This window comes from Octopus bimaculoides, chromosome 3 (assembly GCF_046866305.1).
Source record: "Octopus bimaculoides isolate indiv1 chromosome 3, ASM4686630v1, whole genome shotgun sequence".
NCBI lineage: Eukaryota > Metazoa > Mollusca > Cephalopoda > Octopoda > Octopodidae > Octopus > Octopus bimaculoides.
This window is the reverse complement of record NC_142930.1, coordinates 132,432,425-132,456,670: the sequence shown is the minus strand read 5'-3', so window position 1 is coordinate 132,456,670 and position 24,246 is coordinate 132,432,425. Positions and strand designations below refer to the sequence as shown.

Below are 24,246 nucleotides of genomic sequence, written 5' to 3'. Positions count from 1 at the left end.
GATGACAGAGAGCTGGCCTGTATGAATTTGGTTAGGTTATAGGGAGATGGGGAGGAGGACACGAGTTAAGAAATGCCTCCCCGCCATTTGAGGCTTACTCTTTTCCTCCATTGCCTCTTCTTTATCATCTTCTTTCTCACCAGAATCATTGCTGCAGTTATAAGCATCATCATCATCATCTCATCATCATAACAGTCATGAATATTGTAAAACATTATCGTAGTAATAATAATTATTCTAGCAGCCTCGTTTTGATGACAATAATCTTTATTTTTGTCGTCTGCTTCATATGCACCAATCAAAGATTAGTAATCTAGCAGCTATTTTAGCTATATAAACAAAAATCAAGCTGTTTCTGTTGCCCCCCCCCCCTTCAAGCTCTCACACTCAAACAGCCATGAGCACACTGCTTTATTTCACTTCTTTCTTAGTAGTTAGCTTTCTCTTGGTTTTTGCCTCGACAGAACAGAAATGGTTCATGAGAAATTATTCCCTGATTGCTATTTCCACCGGTCTAAAAACATGTGAGTTATCTGCTCTTTGTTCTTTACTGTTGACCATTATCTACTTGTACAAGTTTATATATTTCCACTAATGTTAATCCCAAACATGTGTGTTGGTTTTCACAACATATTATACACACTTTTTGTTAATGTTGTATAATGGAACTTGTTATTTTACATTGTAATAATGTATTTTCTAACCTGTACTCACAAACTGTGTGCTATCTTGCTACCATTGAATTATTATCTTTATAACACTGAAACAGACCTATTTTCTATTGGTATGTTGGAAATAAAAGAAAAAAATATCACACATAATTTATTATTATTACTTCCATACCAATTCCATTAATTTTCAATATAATAATCTCACCATCATTAAAGACAACATTCATCATAATTGTAACCAGAATCTTTATTTAATTAACAAGGCTTTCAGTGCTATATTTCTTTGCTTGACTTGTTGCTTTCTCTCTCCACGTTTACTCTTTCCAACAAATTGTAGTGCACCTCAGCAATATATACAATAAGAGGCAAGCTGGCAGAATCGTTAGCATGCTGGGCAAAATGCTTAGCAGTATTTCACCTGTCACTACATTCTGAGTTCAAATTCTGCTGAGGTCAACTTTACCTTTCGTCCTTTCAGGGTTGATTAACTAAGTACCAGTTATGCACTGGGGCCGATGTAATCGACTTAATCCCTTTGTCTGTCCTTGTTTGTCCCTTCTATGTTTAGCCTCCTGTGGACAATAAAGAAATAAATATATACAATAAGTGCATAATAACAATAATAATAATAATAATAATAATAATAATAATTATTATTATTATTATCATAAAATCAAAGCTCAGATTTGATCTTATTCCTGGTAGGAATTATGTAGGTTGCAGGTTGCTACTTGTAAACCTTAGGTATCCACAAGTTTTCAGCAGTCTTTCAAGTGCTTAGAACCTTCTGATAAACCTTGTTGTCCCAAAGAGGCAAACTTTCTGTAGGAACTCTACTGGGCATTCTATTTCAATCTCCTCCAGCCATTTATCTATATCTTGACTTACTGTTCCCAGCGCACCAATTATTATAAGGTTATTATTATTATTATTGTTGTTATTATTATTCAAATACACACAACAGATCAGACTGTTGGAAAAGAAAAATTCCTAACACCAGGCTGCAAAAAGTAACCTTAGATACCAAGAACCCTCCTAAGTATCCTAATAATTTTCTGGAGCTGTACTAAAGTAGCTTTTATGCTTGGTACTTTGCTATTTTTTCTATATCCCTCATATTGACTTTTTTCATCATTTGGGACTGTAAGTCAATTGCCTGACACTGTCTCTTCGCTTTATCTACTACTACTACTACTACTACTACTACTACTACTACTACTACTACTACTACTACTACTACTACTACTACTGCTACTACTACTACTAAATCAGGCTACAAAAAGTAACCTTAGATGCCAAGAACCTTCCTAAGTATCAGAAGCCATGAGAGCTAGTATTACATCAGGGCACTTATTATTATTATTGTTCAGTAGTTTTATTTTTATAACGTGCTTTCACTTCACTATGGAGCGCAGCTCTGTGAGCCTTGGGTATGTGCTGTGGTTTGCTGTGATGCTCTTATGGTTACTGTATTGAAAGTGTTCTGCGTAGGATGTGTGCAGTGCCCAGTAGTGCAATTTTCTGTATGTTATATATATTTGTAAGTCCTGGTGTTTTTGTTATGTATTTGTCTGAATATTTTTTTATTATACCTAAGGCACCTACTATGATAGGAATTGTTTCTGTTTTTAGATTCCACATTCGAGTTATCTCTATTTCCAGGTCTTTGTATTTTGAAAGTTTTTCCATTTCTTTTAGGGAAACGTTGTCATCTGCTGGTATTGATACATCAATTAGAAAGCATTTTTTTCTTCATGGTCTTTGACAACTATATCTGGTCTCTTTGCCTTAATTTCTCTATCTGTGTGTATTGGCATATCCCAGAGTATGGTTGCTTTCTCGTTTTCTGTGACCTTTTCTGGCATGTGTTTATTATTATTATTATTATTATTATTATTATTATTATTATTATTATTATTGTTAGCATGCTGGGCAAAATACTTAGCGGTATTTCGTCTGCCACTACATTCTGAGTTCAAATTCCGCTGAGGTTGATTTTGCCTTTCATCCTTTTGCAGTTGATGAAATAAGTACCAGTTACACACTGGAATCAATGTAATCAACTATCCCCAACCCAAATCTTCAGGCATTGTGCCTACAGTAGAAAGGATTATTATTATTATTATTATTATTATTATTATTATTATTATTATTACCTCTGCCTTGGTGAAGGCAGAGGTGTTGTTTTCAGTCATGTTTGTTTGTTTGTGGACAAGATATCTCAAGAACCACTGGATGGTTTCAGATGAAACTTTCAGGGATGTTTGGCCTCATAACTGGCACAAACTGATTAGATTTTAGGATTGCTCCAGTACTGGACAAGGATTCTGGATTATTTTTCCTGTTTTTTTAACTTAAGTTTTGAGAGTGGTTGGGTTCATTTTTAGTATTCTCGTTTGTGAGAGCAATCAAATTTATTTCAGATATTCTCATTTCAAAACCATCTGTGGCTAATCGTTGAGAGGACATTGGTGTTGCCTTGGTGGAGGTTTGCACTCTCTGAGTACCCTTGTTATAATTATCATCATCTCATCAACCCCAGTGCTCAACTGGTACTTATATTATTAACCCTGAAAGGATGAAAGGCAAAGATGACCTCAGTGGAATTGGAACTCAGAACATGAAGAGGGATGGAATGCTCAACATTAATCCTTATCAATGGCTGTCTTTTCTGCTCCTTTCTAGTTGGATCCTACTTTTTCATCTCTGCCTCCAGTTACTTTTTTGGAAATTCTTTCTTCTGCTTCCCTTGTTGTAGCAGGCCAGGGCCTGACATGTAATGCAATATGTTGGTTCCCTTCAGATTTTGCTGCCCCACATCATGTTTCCCTGGGGTAAAGCCTTTTTCTCCCAGGCCTTGTTAGTTGTGAATTGTCATTGATGCTTCCATAACTTGGCTTTTTTTTCTAGGTAGAGGTATTGGCCCTACACAAACCCATTTTTACCTCTTGGAGGAGATGGTCCATATCAACCTCACCCTTATCCGTTGGTCTGTCCTGCATGCAAGACCCAACCAAGGGCTTGTGCTATACTGGAAGAGCTCTCAGGGTTAGTGAGGCTCACAAACCACCACATCACAACAAAAGCAGGACCCACTGATCAAACCATTAAATAAAAATTTTGAGAAATTTTCCCCAGATTTCAGAGCCATTTTATTTCATTCAAAACTTCCAGAATTATAAACATTAAAGTTTTCCTTTCTTTCTTTCTTTCTTTCTAAATTGTGTATCTTTATTTAACCAAATAACTATAGAATTAGAAATTCATTCACTCATTAAATTAATTTACTTTTTTACCCTTATGGAAACTCTTTCCTACAAGTATCTTTGTTTTATATCTCTCTTGGGTATAAAAGTACATTTTCTCCACCCAGAATATTCCAACCTAAATAAATTCTATGATCTGATATTCCATCCTTGATATATCTCCACCTAATTCTTTCAGTTATTTCGGATGTTGTTTAGTCCCAAGTGTCACTGTAAGCAAAATTTATACTTCAGCACAGTCTGGTACATTCAGTCATATCAACACAGTAATGTCAACAGATTTGGCATGTCTGTGATAGATATGAAACAAGGCAATGATGTGAGCATTACCAATATGGTTCAGAATTGTAAGTGAACTTCAATTAATCACTGCATGCTAATTAAACACTTGCTAATTATAAAACACTTTTCATGGGTGATGAATTGACAGCAATTTAATTAGGCCAAAGCAGCGAGCAGAATCGTTAGCAAACTGGGAAAAGTGCTTAGCAACATTTCATCTGTCTTCATGTGCTGGATTCAAATTCCACTGAGGTCGACTTCACTTTTCATCCTATTGAGATCAATAAAATAAGTACTAATTGAACACTGAAGTTGATGTAACCAACTTACCCATCTCCCCTGAAATTGGTGACCATGTGCAAAAATTTGAAATCAGTATTTAATTTGGCCAACTTTGCCTTGTATCTGATGTTAAAATAATATTTTCTCTCTCCTCTCTCTCTGTCTCTCATTCTATCATTCTATCTCCTCTCTCTCTCTCTCTCTCTCTCTCTCTCTCTCTCTCTCTTTCTCTCTCTCTCTCTCTCTCTCTCTGCTGTTTATTTGTAACTGTTGTAGCCATGTATCTTCTCTACTGCAAGACACCCTTTTCCCTCCAAGAAAAGAAATTCTAAGTGTAGAAAAAGAACCTGGAATTCAAGGGTCTTAAAGTAAACTTAGCAAAGACCAAGGTCCTAGTAAGTAAGAAACCAGACAGGACCCCTTACCCTTTGGTAAATGGCCCTGCTCTCTCTCTCTCTCTCTCTCTCTCTGGCCAGGTAACCTTATACTTCCTCTACAGCAAAACACCTGTTTCTGTCTCTCTGCCTCACTATAACTTTTCATCATCTGACACAAAATCATCTTCTCCAATGCCCCTTCTCTTCTCAAAAGAGTTTTTTTTTTTTTTTTCTTGTCTTGCAAGTTACTTGGTGACCCTGTCAGTGTGGGTGTCACTTAAAAACACCCAGTTTATACTGTAAAGCAGTTGATGTTTGGAAGGGCATCCAGCTGTAAAAATCCTGCCAAAACAGTCACAGAAGTCTGGTGCAGGATTCTGCCAGGTCCGGACTCCATTACTACTGACAGGTGATTAAAACATCTGAGGAATGAATTGTAGGATAGATTTCATGGACAGAGCTAACCTTGAGGAAACAGGATGATTAGATCATATCCATAGCCTTGAGATGTTTCAGATAGATGTTTAGGATCCATCTAGAACATTTAGTGATTGTTGCTTCTGGAGGCCATGTCTGAGGGCAGTAGGCTTTGAAGATGAATGGATGGACAATATGGTATATTCTGTTATATATGATAAATTTATAAAAATCATTGTTTTAGTGGTGTGATCAGATTTATGTTCTAGTTTGTCTTCGATTTCAGACCTCTTAGAGGTCTGGTCGTTGACCATCTCACAGAACGCAGCTCCAGCCAGTTTCCAGCGACGACGTCAACACCAACGATCTACTGTCTACTACAATGTCGTCACCAGTGCCAACACCTGCGAGGATCTTCTGTACCAAGTAACCGGTCGCAGCATCGACGCTCAACTTCACATGTGACACCTCAGCTCTGCTATTCGGCCATGACCTTTTGTGTACAGACATTCTACCTACTGTGTAACTCTTCTATGAACTGGTACTTTCTTATCTTTGTGTTCAGGACTCTTATAGTCTATGTTACAGACTCTTATTCCATGCTCTGCATTTCATATTCACACACACACACACATATTATTGTATACATAGTATTGTTTATACGACGCTCCATCATACATATTGTATTACTTATATTGCCGCATGCACGCACACACAGACACACAGTTGACTACCCTAATAAAACTTACTCTTTATATCTAATAGTTGTGTCTCTCTCTTTCATTGCTGGCACTTGCTCGCATCTCACATGCGAGTACTCTTATGTTACATTACATGTTTTGTGTCGACCGTGCGACGCGTTAAAAGGAGCCTGTTTCCATACATCGCTATTCTCCTATGGTTCGCACGGTCGTTCTCTACAATAGCATTGTGTGTATATTCCCTCACCAACGCTGGATAACTCAGTGTTTGTGTGTTTACGTAACCGTAACTTAGCGGTTCAGTAAAGAATTATGATAGATAAGTACCAGGCTGGGATCGATTCATTCAACTAAGAATTCTTGAAGGTGGTGCCCCAGCATGACCGCAGTCTAATGACTGAAACAGATGTGGTTGTGAGATTAGAAGCTTTCTTCCCAACCACATGGTTTCGGGTTCAGTCCCACTGCGTGGCACCTTGGGCAAGTGATTTTTATTATAGCCCCGAGCCGACCAAAGCCTTGTGAAAGGATTTGTGTGTGTGTGTGTGTGTGTGTGTGTGTGTGTGTGTGTGTGTGTGTGTGTGTGTGTGTGTGCGTGTATGTCACCCGCTACCGCTTGACAACGGGTCATAGTGTGCTCACGTCCCTGTAACTTATCGGTTAGACCTAAAAGAACGACAGAATAAGTACCAGGCTTAAAGATAAAAATATAATTCCTGGAGGATTCATTCGTCTAAAAATTCTTCAAAGTAATGCCCCAGTAGAATATAAAAAAAACAGAAAGCTAAATACTCTGCGAAAATATGGAGAATAATCCACTGTGCATAAAGAGATGTTTGTCAAATGCAGATCGATGAAAAGGCGTGCAGAAGTACAACAGGTTGGGCACTAAGTTGTTCCCCTTGGGCCATATGCTTAGGCGGTGAGTAATTGGTATCTAATTTAGTTTTCCCGAAGAAATACGATATCTTTAACGTTTGTAATTATGCCACTTCACAGCATATAAACAAAAGATTCGAAATATTTTCGTTTCCATACGACACAAATCATCAAGGGAAGTAATTCAATGTATCAGCATTTTTCAAAACAAATTTCAAGGGAGGTAACTTTTCATAAGTTATCTTCCCCTATGCAAAACTTTTTTTTTTTTAGACAGTTATCTTCAGTTTCTAAGACAGTTGTAATTTGGAGGAGATTTAACTGCTACTTCTGACAGGCCGAGCGACAAGTAGAACTTTTCTTGATTGAATTGAGCCTGCGAAAGTCATGGAACAGACTTCCAGCAGACCAAAGTCTAAGGAACACTGCTTGAAGTTGGCAAAGCAACTGAAAGAATTCATACGTTTGTGACGTCGATAATAAACCAAGCTGATCACATTTTACTTTTTACTTCTTGGTTCAAGTCCCATAAAGCCAGGGTCAGATTAACGCCAGTAGAAGGACCTAAGCACTTAAAAAGATTTTGGTGCTCCCTTATATATGTAATTCAAGATATAAACAATAATAAACCATAAAATATAATTTTATTTTTCAAAATGAAACAAAACAGAAAGATGGAAAATGTGGGGTTTTTTTTTTTTTTGTATACTTCCACTTTATATTTGAAAAAAAATTTTCTACGAGTCTTCGATCAGATCCTCGCTATGAGACCATGAACACTTTGAAGTTATATTTCCGATCATATAAACCACTTCGAAAAATCATTTTAGCAAGTTTTATAGTGATTTCTTCTGTGCTGTAAACCACTTACAACTTCTTTGGTGCCGCCCCACCACCACCACCACCTTCCCTTGATGCCTTAAGCACGTGCTTATTTTGCTGGAGACCTAGTGAATGCTTGTAAGAGTGTAGACTCAGCTAAAGGCATCCAAAATGTCAGGTAGTGGTTTTAAACTGGACAACGGATTAAGTTTACACCCATAAGACGAGATGATCTCATTGCAACTTCTTCGATAATTGCTGTTGCATAGAACTCTCTATTTATCGATGTAACAAACGATTATTGTGTTAATTCATTCATTATATTTCTCGTCTGACATACTGAGAGATCATTTATACTTCTTCCTAGAAATTCTATCGAGTTGTCTAGTTATTTTGTTTCTGATATTAAAGAATTTGAATACTCCCTCCCTCTATTTATTTATTTATTTATTTGTTTATTTATTTATTTGTTTATTTATTTATTTATTTATTCATTTATTTTTACAAACGAAAGAAAAAGTACTCAATAGATTTTGTAGAACATAATTATTTATGCACGAAGGGATGCGAAGTGTGAGGAAACTCTGAGTGCCGACGGCGCGTCGTGCGTGAATGTATGTATGTATGTATATATGTATGTATGTATGTATGTATGTACGTATGCATGCATGCATGTATGTACTTGAAAACTGGGTCTGATGGACTCTGCGAAAGAAACCTTCATAGTTGAACGGAGACAGGAGGCTGCTTCAACGCATTGTGGAATGCGCACAGCAAGATGAAGCAAATAAGACATTTTGGTCACCCACGGCATCCGTCTCCATCACTAGTTGTCTTGCTTTGTCTTGCCACTGGATTGAAGATGGTTACAGACAAGAGAGTGGGGTAGACGGTGCGCAGCTCATCTTCACTGTAAACAAAGCGGCACAAGTCATCAGTCATATTTAACGATGAGTAGATAATCCCCGTCATTCCGACGGAAGAAGATTGTATGTATGTATGTATGTATGTATGTATGTATGTATGTATGTATAACAAAAATTCTTGAATCGGAAATCAAAGGGAACCAGAAACCCAAAGAGGGCTGTATACCAGTTAAAGAAAGATAACTCTAGAGCAAATAGTTGTATTCTACAGATCTAATGTAAAATATTAAATTTGTAAACTACAGCCATGTATAACACACACACACACACACATACACACACACACAAACACACACACACATGCACACACACACACACACACACACTATAGGGAGCTCTTAGTGTTCAACGCTTCACTTTTGTTTATCAAATATCGACAAATATCTGTTTTGCAGCCGCAGAAAAACTTTCTTGAAATTGCGACGTTGTGCAAGGAAAAATTTGTCTGCCGCGAAATGTTTTTAGTCTGAATGAGAATTATTATCATTTGAGGGATAGTTGATTATTTTTGTATTTGGACTCTTAAAAAAAAACAGAAAAGAAAGCAGAGCCTCTTATGCGATTGCGCTAGATATAACAGTTAGATTTCCCACTAAACTCACTCTCCGATCTTAAAGAAGAATATATGGTACCATTGAGATATAGTTCAGTTCCCAAATGCACCAAAAATATACTGTATTAAAACTAACCACAGTACATCATCATAAAAAAAAAAAAAACATTCTTTCGTGCCTGCTAAGCAAACTCAAAGTAGTTATATAAAGTGAGTGGCACGTTAATCCCTAATAGCATTGTTAATAACTTTGATAAGATCTCTCTTCGTAAAGAGTTTCAATATCCTTTACTGACCTGACCGCCAGTCCTTATTAGCTGAGTTGTTGTCGTTGTTATTGTTAGCTGACTTGTTACCCGGGCCGACCCTAGGGTTGCTGGCGCCCCGGGCAAGCTGAACTTCGGCGTGTACACACTGACGGTTGTGGAAATTTCCTTGTCTTTGTCACGCCCTCCTTGGCGCCCCGAGCGACTGCCCGAGTTGCTGGTACCTTGAGCCGGTCCTGCCTGTTACCACGTTGAGCAAAATACTAAGCAGCACTTCATGCGTTTTTACGTTCTGAGTTCAAATGCCGTCGAGGTAAACTTTGCCTGTCATCCTTTCGGAGTCGATAAAATAAGCACCAGTTACGCAGTGGGGTCGATTCAATCGACTTGCCCACCTTGTGCCAAATTTGAAACCATTACAGTTAGCTGACCTGTACAGCTATCATCGTGTACAACCAAGACAAAATTTTAACGCTATATTTATGAACTGTGCCTCGACCAAAATGGATTCTTAAAACTATAATTTCAAATTTTCGAATTAATACTAACATTTGTTGGTTTGGGAATTTTAAATTAAAAGTATTTCATGTAGATTTTTACTACAAATGATGTATTGCCAACTTAGTTCTAAAACTTTGCATCAACGTTATGCCATAATTTGAGACTAATGGAATAATCATTTGAAAAAGCTGAATGTTGAAATATAATCGCAGGGTCGTCTGTTGAGTCAAGGATCCAAGTTTATTATTTCATCACCAGTACTGTTCTGTGTTTATGGTTAAGATACTTTCAACAACAAACACCAGGAAAGGCTACAATAATTGGAAGCAGAAGAAACACTGTATAATTCACAATGGTTTCTGTTAGTTTGTAGTGTTATGCTTGGACCACATTATGAACGAGCGGGTTCTAGAAGCCATCCGGCACCATATTGGTCTTCATAAAAATCTTCTCATAACAGTTTAGAAAGGAAAACTGAGATGGTATGGCCGTATAATAAGATCCACTGAGCTTATAAAAACCATTCTTTAAGGGACCATAGAGGGGGAAAAGAAAGAGAAGTTGACAGAAGAAAAGATGGACAAGCAATGTCAAGGAATAGATAAACAAAACAGATCTACAATATATCACGACGGTACCCCTACGACTCCATCATTAGTTGAAGGTGAAAGACAAGCAGTGTTTGCCGTGAGTGATGAGTTTGCAACTGGATGACTTATTCTCTGTACAATATATGAAGTAATAAAGAAGTATTCCTGCTTTACAACAAACCATTTACTCGCTTATTTATTGATAGATTCAACAAAATATTAACAACGATACAGAACTTTACTATATAGCTTTCCTTGGAGTGAGATGCTTTGTGTAAAAATATGAGATGGTAAAATCATAGCGTGTCCGACAAAATGCTTTCAGGTATTTCTTCTGGTTCTTTACTTTCGGAGTTCAAATACGGCCGCGATCAACTTTATCTTTTATCTTTTCAGAGTCGATAAAATAAAGTACTTGTGAAGTACTGGAAGTGATTAACCCCTCCCTTTAAAATTGCTGGCCTTGTGTTAAAATTTGAAACGATTATTATTTTAGTCTTCGGAGTAATTAACTCAAACATTAAGAGCAAAATAAAATATCAAGAAATATTGAGTAATTAGAACCATCATTATTTTTGTCCTCATATAAGTCGGCGAGCTGGCAGAATCGTTAGCACGCCGGGCGAAATGCTTCGCAGTATTTCGTCCGTCCTTATGTTCTGAGTTCAAATTCCACCGAGTTCGACTTTGCCTTTCATCCTTTCGTAAATACCAGTTGCGTACTGGGATCGATGTAATCGACTGGCCCCCACCCCTCCCCAAAAATTTCAGACCTTGTGCCTGGAGTATAAAAGATTATTTTTATCTCCATATAAGGCGGCGAGCAGGCAGAATCGTTAAGCACGCCGGGCGAAATGCTTGGCAGTATTTCGTCTGCCGCTACGTTCTGGGTTCAAACTCCGCCGAGGTCGACTTTGCCTTTCACCCTTTTGGGGTCAATAAATTAAGTACCAGTGAAACACTGGAGTCGATGTAATCGACTAGTCCCCTCCCCCAAATTTCAGGCCTTGTAGCTTTAGTAGAACGGATTATTTTTATCCCCATGTCACCCCCACCGATAAGACATAACCAAAGGTGTTCTATTGTTCAATGTGTTACGTGTCTTTCAAGCGGAAAAGGGACAAGGTGTAATTTGAGGAATATTTAGCTGCTTTTTTTAACAGCTCGAACGACTATGTGGAGCAGTGTTCCTAATAGTGAGGGCGGCTAGACAAACTACCATGTTTAATAAAATTTAAGATCGTTTTAAGAATATTAAGCTTGTCTAACACCTTTATCAAAGAAAGAATTATAAACGATGCAAACTATTTTGCATTGTTAATAAAGAACTGGGAGACGTCATCCAACATTTCCACTAACATTTGGAGGGAGGAATGGGCAAAAAATTTCCCTTATCTTTTTGGTGAAGGTGTCTTTAAATTTGTGGCTGGATAGCGAAGTGGTGTTTACCAGTTTAAGAACAATTGTTAGAGAAACTCACTGGTTGGTTTAGCTTATATATTTATTTGAAATTTTTAAAGAGAAAAAGGAAATTGTAGAAAGTTAACGGAAATGGGGTATTTGTGGAGTAAGTGGAACGAATTATAACGGATAATGGAGGACTTACTTCTACTTCCCAATGTAAGAAATATGTTGCCAACCAACCAACTAACCAACCAGCCAACCAACCAAAGACTGAGTCTGCACGTGGACGCTCGACCTGTGAAAAGTAGCTTGCAAATTTCCCTCAAGTTATACCCTATCATCCGTTTTGAATAAAGGAAACACTGGATAATGAAGTCCCTGATATACGAAAATGAGAAGAACACGTTTGGAATACTTTTTTGTCCATAGGTCTGGTTGGTTGTGTGTGTGTATGTGTGAGGGTGGTGGTGGCTAAACGGGTAAATAGCAACAATCATCGTTAATAATTCAAGGCAATGAGAGTGCGCCCTTTTGGTCGTCACGCCTGCTAAATATATCAGTCAAATCACATCTTAAAAAGGGGATAGATAATGTAGCCCTACACAGTTTCTAAGAGAAATTTCGCAAGATACTACAAGGCTCCTTTCGGGTCCCATCAGTAGGGGGTTCATCTCAAAATTCAAAAGAACAACAAGTTTTTGTTTTCTTTTAAAGAGGACCCCATCAATATTCATAGGCCTCTCTTTAACTTTCAGATCAACGTACCGGCTGAGCTTGCTCTTATATGCTCTGGTTCAAGAAATGCCTGAAACTAAATAAAAAGCATGAATATTATGGTTTCAATCACGGTTGATCTGGGATTAAACTATAATACATCAACCTTACGACTTGACTTGTACTGTCCAGAGAGATAAAAGGCAACGTTGATATCGACAGGATTTGAATTTAGAACATAACGATTCAGAATAAATACTGTAGAGCATTTAGTTCGACGCTCTAACAATTCAGTCAGCTCGCAACTATAACAATAACAGTTGATAATTTTCAATACTTTTATAAAATCTCCAAGTTTATATTTGAATACAAAATGATAATACTTACAACTAGTGGGAAATAACCTTCATTCCATTTCATCTGGGGTTATCGTCTGCTGATATTACGAAACGGTGCGCATTTTATGATGGCGACATTCGACGTGTGACAGTTGTTAACGTGCCTTACGACATCAGACGCTGAGGTTACATTAACACAGCGACTGAGGTATAGGGCAAATAACCAACCTTAAAACAATATAAGTCTCGTATCTCGTTCTCCTTTCAAAATATCACTTGCAACATCTTTTCCAGGTGATAGTTCCTGTACAACAGTACCATAAGCTCCGAACCTGTTTCAACTGATGTTATAAAAAGAAATAAACCTAACACATCTCCTCAGGTTAATTATTTCAATCGCATTTGTCCCGGGATTTGCTTTACCTTGGATGATAGAACCAAAAATTATAAATCAAGTATAAGATATATGACAGATTAACCACAACGTTGCTTACTCTTTAACTTACCTTTTAATATCGACACAATTCAGTCTTTCTTCTTTCGATTGAATCGCATAATTAAATAGACGTATCCGCGCGCGAGTATGACTTTACCATCAGACCTACGACGAAAGTATTCCAGCCATAACCATCGCCTCTTAGCTTCAATAAAAATGTAGCACTACGTTATCTATTGTGTGTTTATGTTAAATTATATTGTGTAACTTGGGGGTTATTTAGCTTCTATTTGCTGCATGTAGAAAGACTGTGTAGCTGTTCCCTCATTCATGGTAGGAAGTGATTTAGTTACTATTTCTAGCAGGTCGAATGACCACGAAAAGATTTCCTTGTTGGTTCATGGACATGTTGATCATATCAAGCTGCGATAAGCCACTCCATCTGGCCCCTGTAAACGAGAAAAATATGGCAGGTTACCTTAGTTTCGGCATCCAGGGTAGCTTCTCTCAAGAAGTGACTCTTATGTCGTATGTAGCTTTGGCTTTACAAAGGGGAGAAAAAAACATACATGTAGAGCAGAATCTACACATTGATCTTACCCGCTGACATTTGTACAGATTAGTCCGCTAGTCACTTTAATATCTTTAAAAACACTACACATTCTGTCCTAATGTCTTCACTCATTTCTTTGTTCCCATTATATATTTCTGTATTTGAGTTCATAAGTGAAGGCACGTGGCCTAATGGTTAGAGTATTCGGATGACAATCATAAGGTCCTAGTTTCTATTCCTGAACCGGACGACACGTTGTGTCTTTGAGCAAAGTTCTTCATTTCACGTTGCTCCAGTCCTCTCAGCTATAATGAGTACCAACCGGCTGCTAGCACAGCTCCCACCTCTCTCTCTCTCTCTGTTCTTCCAATTTCCACATTCTTGATGTTTTGTTGAATCAAGAAAGATAGGGCGACACGAGAAGATGTCTATGTCAGCTGGAGATAACATAGGTATCACAAAATTCTGATGGTGCACACTACTTACCAAGCGATAGTCGCTCGCGAATGACTGCTACCTGTGTTTGCAGTTCAAAGATACAAATATGAGACCAGAGAGCGAATGTTACTGAGTAGTGTTTGATCGTCGCTCCTCTTAATTTCTAAAGCGATTCTGTGGATGTCTAGCCCCCAAGACAGCTCTGATCAAGAAGACCAATAATCAGAGAAGTTCCCACCGTGATCATCTCGCCTTATTGGAGTAAATTTAATCTGTTGTTAGGTTTAATACCATTACTTGACTCATGGGTGTCTTTAGCTGAATCTACTCTGTTGTAAGCATTCACCAGATCTCCTTTCAACCAAATTCGGAGACCCGACGAAGCCATAAAAAAATTTGATCCCTATTTAAAAAATAAAATATTTTAAAGGACGATTTGGCTGTTATTTCTAGTAAGGTGAACCGCCACACAAAAGATTTTTCATTGGTTCGTAAATGCTTCAGTTGAGTAAATAACTGAGTTGAATAGGTCGTAATACAGACTAAGATTTCTTTGTTTAACGTAAATATACTTCTCCGCAATATTCTTATTTCAAAGAATTTGGTAACTTCTCTGCTATACGTGGCTGTTAACTAAGGGAGGCTTATTCGGGAAAAAGGCTGATGATCTGGCAGAGCAACATACTTTTGGTTTGGTGATTAGGAAATACGTATGTACTGAAAAGACAAAGCACAATGCTATCAATAGTCACAACTAAACATAAACAGGTGTTTAGTACGTCAGTATACATAACACACACACACACACATACGCGCGCGCGCAAGGAAATAGACGCACAGATGATGAGTTACATACAAATATACATACATGGGTACGGAAATGTGAAACATTACGAAGTAGTTGTATTTACAAAATGTAGTCTGATTGTTTGGTATCTCGAATTTCTGAGTTCAAATCTGGTTCAAGTTAAACATCTTTCATCACTGAGGGTCGATAAAACAGTTTCTGTTTAATCAGTAGGATGAGTATTAACTCGTTCTCAAGCCTTACAAAATTGTGCCAGATTGAGAGGGAAATCACGAATATATATGTACCTGTATTTTACGTGGGTAAATCAGAGAGAAAGAGAAAGAACGAGTGAGTGAGACAGAAAGCCAAAGAAAGAACTAGAGAAAAGAAGAAAGAGAGAGAGAGAGAGAGAGAGAGAGAGAGAGAGAGAGAGAGAGAGAGTAAAGGAATCGAATGTAGGAAGGAGAGAATAAGAAAGAGGAAGCGAGCGTGTGTAACATACAATGTAATTCGGTTGGGCTTAGGTGTAAACATAAGATAGATAGATAGATAGATAGATAGATAGATAGACTAGGGTGGCTGAGGTTTAAATGTGGAGGCGAGTAAGAGGTAATAAGGCAGTGAGAACAGTTACAGATGACTAGTGTTTCTTCACTGACCGTGACTCATTAGATCAAGCCTGAGTTAGTCAGTGGCACGTGCTGTTGTGATAAACCTTCCTTCCTTCATACTTTACTGACAACTCAACAGTTAGATATCTGTTGGTAACGCAAAGAGAGAGGAGAAGGAGGAGCAGGAAGAAGAGGGACTTACGGTGTTTTTTTTTTTCCTTTTCTCTTGTTATTTTATGCATATTTTTGTTTGTAATTTTTTCTTCTTAGTACTTTTGATTGTACTCTTTCACTCAGTTGACAACTCCTAAACAGCGTTTTTATTACTCATGTACACATATCAGCACGCTCACACATCACACATTATATAATCGACATTATATACACTCTTCTTATATAAGTGACATTATTATACATATTTACGTAACTGACATATTATAAACACTTTTATAGACATGTTGCGCACACGCTCATGCATTACATAAGAGACATACTGACATAGTAGTGTTATATATATGTGTGTGTGTGTGTGTGTGTGTGTGTGTGTGTGTGTGTGTGTGTGTGTGTGTAGCAATCTTTCGATATTGGTACGTGACGCTATTCACTCGCACAACCTTCCCTCATGACATAAAGAGGCTAGGCTGAAAAAAAAGGTGGATGACGTTCTCTCTTCACACGACACTCTTTAGACCAATACCGAAGGAATGCCCCCCACACACACACACGCACGTTATATTTGCTGTTTAATGGCTTCCTCTTCAGGCTCTCCCAGACCACTTGAAATCGATGTCATTAACGTTTTTAAAACTCTTGTAAGTTACCGGTTACAGTGAAAACACGGACAGAATGGGAATTGAGAGGCTTGGCGATCATAAATTACATGTCACACGCATATTGTATAATCTACACACATTATATAAGACATAACGGTGTGTGTGTGTGTGTATGTGTGTGTGTGTGTATGTGTGTGTGTGTGTATGTGTGTATGTGTGTGTGTGGGGGGGGAGATATCTCTTTACATACACACAACTGTTTCGTGTAGCCAGACTCCCACCACCACCACCACCACCGCCATCACATGTATACATTAACACACTCATTTAACCAGACACACATATACACACATAACCACCACCTCACCTTACACGAGGCACCCCCACCAGTCATTCCTCTTACCCCTCACATACACTAACACCGCCTTAGCCATACTCCCCTCCTCCATACTATCTCCGTCCCATTTAGTTAAGTCCCTTGCACACATAACCGCTGCCTCACCTCCACGGGGCACACAGGCAGGCATCACCTCACATACACGAGGCACACACACACACGCAACCATCACCTCACGTACGGGCACACATACACACACACACAGCATCGCTTCATCTACACAAGGCCACATATATAAATACGCACATACATACACACACATATACACGCAACCACCGCTTCACCTCCACGAGGCACACACGCAGACATCACCTCACATACGGGCACACACACACACAGCATCGCTTCATCTACACAAGGCAAGCGCACACACATAACCACTGCCTCACCTTACACGAGGCACCCCCACCAGTCACTCCTCCTACCCCCACATACACACAGTATCACCGCCTCACCTTAACACATTATCTCTGCATCACCTACACATGAACCAAACCATTATGCAGCCTCACCTATCTATACACAAACATACCTATTTATGTCCACACACACACACACATTATCACACCTACTTACGCACACACAACCTCATTTACTCACACACACACCTACACAACCTCGCCATAAACACACAGTCAGAGCCTCACCTATACATATTTTACCCCACACCACACACTCACTTATAGGTAAATGTCACCAACACAAACTTAACCTAGCCATTGTATATAAACCAACAACCCATGTGAACGTGTGTGGGCAGTAGGAAAAGATTTCAGAGACGGAATTTCATCTCTTAGTTTGTTCTCAGTGATTAATTATTTAAAAGTGGAAAGTTTTTTTCTGTTAAACAAAGAAGAAACCACAGATCGGTTATGATTCATCGTCTTTGGTTTGGCTTTTGGATTTTAAAGTATTTAAAATATCGGCTATGAGATTCACGTTAAGAAAACAGGAAACGTGATTTGAAATTGGAGGGAAAGTGATTGTTGTCGTTTAGTTTTAGCCCTTGGCCAATCCAAATTCAGCAGATGAAAAGTATTTCAATTTTGACCAACCCGTATTAGATTCTGAAAATTATACTTTAAAAACGGGTCGAGTGTGGTTTGAAGGAGATTCGGCAGCTGTTTCAAGCAGGTCGAAGTCTCATCGTTGGCTCGCAGCATGAATGGTTGATCTTTTATCGTTTACTTGTTTCGGTCATTAGACTGCGGCCATGCTGGGGCACCGCCTTGAAGAACGAATCGACCACCAGTACTTATTTTTTTAAAGCATGGTGCTTATTCTACTCATTTCTTAGCCGAACCGCTAAGTTATTGGGATGTAAACAAACCAGCACCGGTTGTCAAGCGGTGATGGGGGACAAAGATACACACACGCACGCACGCATACATACATATATATGACGGGCTTCTTTCAGTTTCCGTGTACCAAATCCATTCACAAAGCTTTGGTCAGCCCGAGGTTATAGAAGACACTTGCCCCCAGGTCCCACATAGTGGGACTGAACCCAGAACCAAATGATTAGGAACTAAGCTTCTTACTACACTATCACGCCTGAGAAAAGAATACAAGTAACAAAAACGATGTAGAAGCGCAGAATAATGAATTGCATTTTGGTTATTTCATTAGGCAATTCAATAATGATAATATTTTTGTCCGAATCATAGGGATCCATAAACACAGTGGTTATCCCCAGTTACCGTGGCATAAAGAGGATAGGTGTTAAATCTTCCAAGACAGAATGCTACTCTATCGCAAGTAAATTTCGCGACAAAAATAACTGAAAACCAAAGTAATACTTATCTATTCTACAATATTACTGTTTACAGCCGTGAATTGTAACTATCCTACAGTACCTAGTTAAAGCAAGTGGACTGATCTATTGAAAAACTATCTTCGTATACGGAGGCACAACTAGATGACTCCTCAAGGAAATTATCTAGTATTCACCCAGTCGACAAAGTCAGCCACGATCTTATTTAAATACTATACTAGACAGATAATTTTTCTCGCTTCGGTTCACTTAAATCATCGGAAATTCTATTTACGATTCATTGACAACCAATCCAAAGAAAGCAAGGAAGTTTCTCAACGTCCGTTTAACGTCAAGAAACCGGAACGAAGCAGAGGTCTTGAGGAGATAGTCCTTTGGTGGTAGAGGAAACTTAGTAGAGATAAATAGCTTTCTTTCATTTGGGAAAAAAAAAAAAAAAAAAAAGTAACTTAACCCGAGATTTATAGTTTGAGAAAGCGGTGATTTATTAACAGATAAAAATCTTGAATCATGGACTGGTTGTCTGCTTGATGTTTAACCCTACCCCTAGAACACCCGTATTGAGCAAACCTGTGATCAAGGACGTTCCATTCGTGGCTATCTCTTCTCTATTTGGTGTAGCTATGACTACATTATATAATGTCTCTTATTTTCAAGACAATAGAGTTCGATGAGGGAGAGGCTTGACAGTTATTTCTAGCAAATCGAGTGACTATACAAAAACTCTCGTAGACACGAATACATAAGACACTTGGGTGAGATCTGAAAGAAATTTGGTTGCTACTTCTTGCAGATTGAGAGTCTACGTAGATGCTTTCACATTGACTCGCAACGGTATGGTCGGTCGTTCCCTTTTGTCAGAAACGGAAACCAAGTTATGATAAATAAGGCTCATCGGGAATTTTACGTTTCCAGTGAATCACGAAGAGCGTTTCTTCTGTATATCTGATCCCTGTATCAGATATACATAAAAGGAGGAGTACAGTTTAGTCAAATGAATAGGGTCCAATATATAACTGGTATTTTATTTCATCTATCTCGTAGCGTCGAAAAGCGAAGACGATCTAGAACGGTGATATTGTATCTGAGAACGGAATGGATGGAACTAAATATTAGTAAAAAAACTTTTGGCACAAGGCAGCAATTTCGAGGGAGGGCATAAGTCGATTACAACAACCCCAAACTGATATTTATTTTATCAATCCCGTAAGCACAAAAGGCAAAGCTGACCCCGGCGGCATTTGAACTCAGAAGGTCAAATCGGAAGAAATGCCACGAAGCATTTTTTTCCGGGACGATTACGCTTCTGCCAGCTCGCTGCCTTAGGATGAAATTAAATACTGGAACTTCTTTAAGCCTAGACTCTACCAGATTCACTATTCTCTACCACGATGGGAATCAATCCATCAAGATAGATCTCATGGACGTATGATTAAGCTCGTTTGCAACCATGCAGTTTCGAGTTCGGTTTCACTTTGCGGAACCTCGGCAAGTGACTTTTACTATAGTTCCAAACCAACCAATGTTTTTGTGAGGGAATTTGGTAGATGTGTGTATGTATGTTTGTATGTATGTATGTATGTTTGTATGTATGTATGTATGTATGTATGTATGCATGCACGTTATTATTCAGTATATTTCAAGATTTCTTGTCAATAGAGAAAGAACTGGTTTCTAACTTAGATCTAAGGCTCCTTCATTGGAATTCCAACATCACCAACAGGGTACTTTTGTTTGTATATATGTATGTATGTATGTGCAGATTTGTGTTTTATGTATGTATTCTCATGCATATAGTTACATATCTAGACATGCTCATTAGTGTTTGTAATTAGGCTATCACATACGAAAACATCTGCATTATCTACGGGTCAAATACTATCCCGATATTGCGTTGAAATTTGATATAGGCCACTAACTCCAATGGTCAACTTAAATCTTTAATATTTGGTCTAATAACTTATATACATATATTTATTGCCCACAGGGAGCTAAACAGAGGAGACAAACAAGGACAGACAAAGAGATTAAATCGATCACTTCGACCCCAGTGAGTAACTGGTACTTATTTAATCGACTCCGAAAGGATGAAAGGCAAAGTTAACCTCGGCTGAATTTGAACCCAGAACGTAACGGCAGGCGAAATACGCTAAGCATTTCACCTGGCGTGCTAACGATTCTGCCAGCTCGCCGCCCTATCCTACATATATATATATAAGAAGAGGAGATAATAAAGTAGTGGTGATCCCAAAACGAAGGTGCGCGTGCGTGTGTATAAGAGAGCTAGGAAGAAGGGGAGATAATAAAGTAGTAGTGATCCCAAAACGAAAGTGAGCATGCGTGTGCATAAGAGAGCATATATATATATATATATATATATATATATATATTTCTGAAGTCAAGCACGTATAGTAATAAACAAACGAACGAAAAAAAGACACAGATCAAGTTGAAAAATATACAGTAAATGCACAGACGAACGGAGGCATAAACACAGAAGGTCACAAACTCCCCATCAGTTATCGGCCAGGGGGTCGAGCTCAATTTTGTGCCATTATCGATGATATTGATTCCATCCTGGAGGCAACTAGCGAGAAAACTTGCTAGGAATGCGACCAAAGCATAACAAAACAAAACGAGACGGACAAACATGGATGAACAAGGAATACGGAAATGGACATACAAAAATGGATAAAAGTAATTCGGGACGAGTCTGTTAGTGGAAGGACGAGGGACAAAATATGAAATAAATAAACAGAATATGGCTTTATGGCCAGGCGAAGACAACAGAAAGAGAAATAATAATACATATACAAAAAAAAAAAACCGTGCGCTAGCAGACAAGTGTGGAGTAATGCAAAGGAGAAATGAAACAAACACAATATATATATATATATATTAATAGATAGATATAAAACCAGTGTTGGTTTGTTTACGTCCATCACTTAGCAGTTTGGCAAAAGTACCCGTTAGAATAAGTACCAGACTTTAAAAAACAGAGTGCTAAACCCTTCGAAGCGGTGCTTTAGCATGGTCGCAATCCAATGACTAAAACAAGTAAATGAATAAAAGTAGAGCTGAGCCAACAGCAACTTCCAACAGTCTCTAGGAATGGTAGTTCTCACATTTGGATTTCGCTACTTTAAATTCGAACTTTGGCGTCTTATTTATCGTATATTTATAGATTTATATATATACAAGTATGGAAGCATTTGGTGAAGTCGATTTCACGTGAAAAGCGAATACACAGACATCTCTGTTTTATATATATATATATATATATATATATATATATATATATATATATATATATATGTGTGTGTGTGTGTGTGTGTGTGTGTGTGTGTGTGTGTGTGTGTGTGTGTGTGTGTGTGTGTGTGTGTGTGTGTATGTATATATATGAATATATATATATGTATGTCTATATATGAATATATATATGTATGTATATATATATATATATGAATATATATGTATGTCTGTATGTAATATATTTCCAACTTCACCATTGCTCTCTTTATCTTTTTATATATTTATACATATATATATATATATATATATATATATATATATATATATATATATATATATGAATATATGTATATATGAACATATATATATATATATATATATACATATATATATATATATATATATATATATATATATATATATATATATATATATATATATATATATGAACATATATATATATATAGAGAGAGAGAGAAAGAGGATAACGTAATTTTAAATAAAGGTTGCGTGTGTATGTATGTATGTATGTATGTATGTATGTATAGCTTCATAGTCGAGTGCTTGAAGGATGGAGATTGAGAACGTAAGCAGAATCGTATTAAAGAATAAATCCCACGATTTGGTGTATGATTTACCGGAAGTTTGCTGTCGACATAACAGTTTATCTTTAACGTTATCTTCGACTAGGGAACGACATAAGATTAATGGCGTCATTCGCAATGACCATCAACTATCACCCACCAGCACCAGCACCACCACCACCACCACCACCACCAATAACAACGACCACGGCAGCGAGGCAGCTTGGGACCCTTAGCCTGGTTGCTCAATCTGCTAGAAATAGCAATCAAATTTTCCTCAGCTCAACAATCTTGAAAAAGAAAGAACATATTAGATAATGAGGTCGTAGTTATGATACCTGAAAATAAGACAAGATGGTCATGGTTGAATTGTCTTTATCATTGGCCTGTCTATACAGAGCTCGTCTAGGGGTAAACAACAATGGCAACCGAGACAACGAGCGAGCCGCTACGTAGTCGTTCGATATGCTAGAAATAACAACCTAATGTCCCTCAGATCATATCCTACTGTCTTAAAAAGGAAGGCTAAATTCAATAATGTAGTTTCAGATACACTGAGAAAGAAACAAAGATGGGATGGTCACGATTAGAACGCTTTGGATCAGGGAAGAGCTGGAGCTAGAAAACACCAACTACTGTATCATTAACAAGAAACCCCAATGGGGAGCCTCTATGTGGTCGCTCGTATTGCTAAAAATAGTAACCAAATCTCCCTCAAATCAAATCCCATCAAACTCCGTTTTCTCATTCTCCTCCTTTTTAAAAAAAATACATTTGGTGTGTTTCTGGGTACACAACAGGATGGTCTCAGCTGGAATAACTTTAGAGTACCCTGGATTAGGGGATAAAATAGATTATAGATATCCTGAATTAGAGAGCATGAATTGGATTACAGGTCTGAATTAGGGGTTAAATTAGATTACAGGTCTCATGGTTTAGAGGTCTGGATAAAGGGTTAGATTAAAATTACAAGTTTCCTGGATTAGGGACTAAATTCGATTAAAGGTCCCTTGGATTAGGAGCTAAATGAGATTGTAGGTTTCTTGGATTATGGGCTAAATTAGATTATAAGTCTCTTGAATTAGGGGTTAAATTAGATAATAGATCAACTGGATTAGGGGTTAAATTGGGTTAAAAGTATCTTGAATTAGGGGTTGAATTAGATAATAGGTCTTCTGGATTGGGGATTAAATTGGATTATAGGTCTCATGGATTACAGGTCTGGAGTAGGGGTTAAATTGAATTACAGGTTTTCTGGATTAGGAGCTGAATTCAATTATAGGTTTCCTGGATTAGGGGCTAAATAAGATTATAATTCTCTTGGATTAGGGGTTAAAATACAACGGACAACACCCCAGCAATACCAACAGCATGATAAAGGGACCACAACCACCACAACTACCACCAAAACTATTACTAAAACGTCACACCAGCATCACAACCACTACAACGATACCATCACCGCAACTAAACCATTACGCTCACAACCACTCCTTTACTACAACCTCAACCATCATTACAGTTTCTACCACTGCAGTGGCACTAGCATCACTACCACACAACCACTACAACACAAACAGTAACACTACCACCATTATTAGCACTACCACTACATACCATTACCTTCACCACACGCCAATATTACTAAT

The 24,246-nt window shown here is 37.9% G+C and overlaps 1 protein-coding gene across 4 annotated transcripts in view; it reads left to right on the top strand.

Moving 5' to 3' along the window:
• The first annotated feature begins 262 nt into the window (after positions 1–262).
• LOC128247278 (uncharacterized) overlaps positions 263–24,246 on the top strand; it is a 152,210-nt gene continuing 128,226 nt past the window's right edge. Inside the window, exons 1-2 of one of the 4 annotated variants that reach the window (XR_016241205.1) lie at positions 263–524; positions 4,116–6,779. Coding sequence is in view for 1 of the 4 variants with exons in the window: in XM_089349654.1 (XP_089205780.1) it covers positions 398–524; positions 5,582–5,760 (306 nt within the window). In the remaining 3 variants the exon portion in view is untranslated. Of the gene's footprint in view, positions 525–4,115; positions 6,780–24,246 lie in introns of those variants that run through there. The other 3 variants (XM_089349654.1, XR_016241204.1, XR_008263635.2) reach the window with 3 other exon arrangements.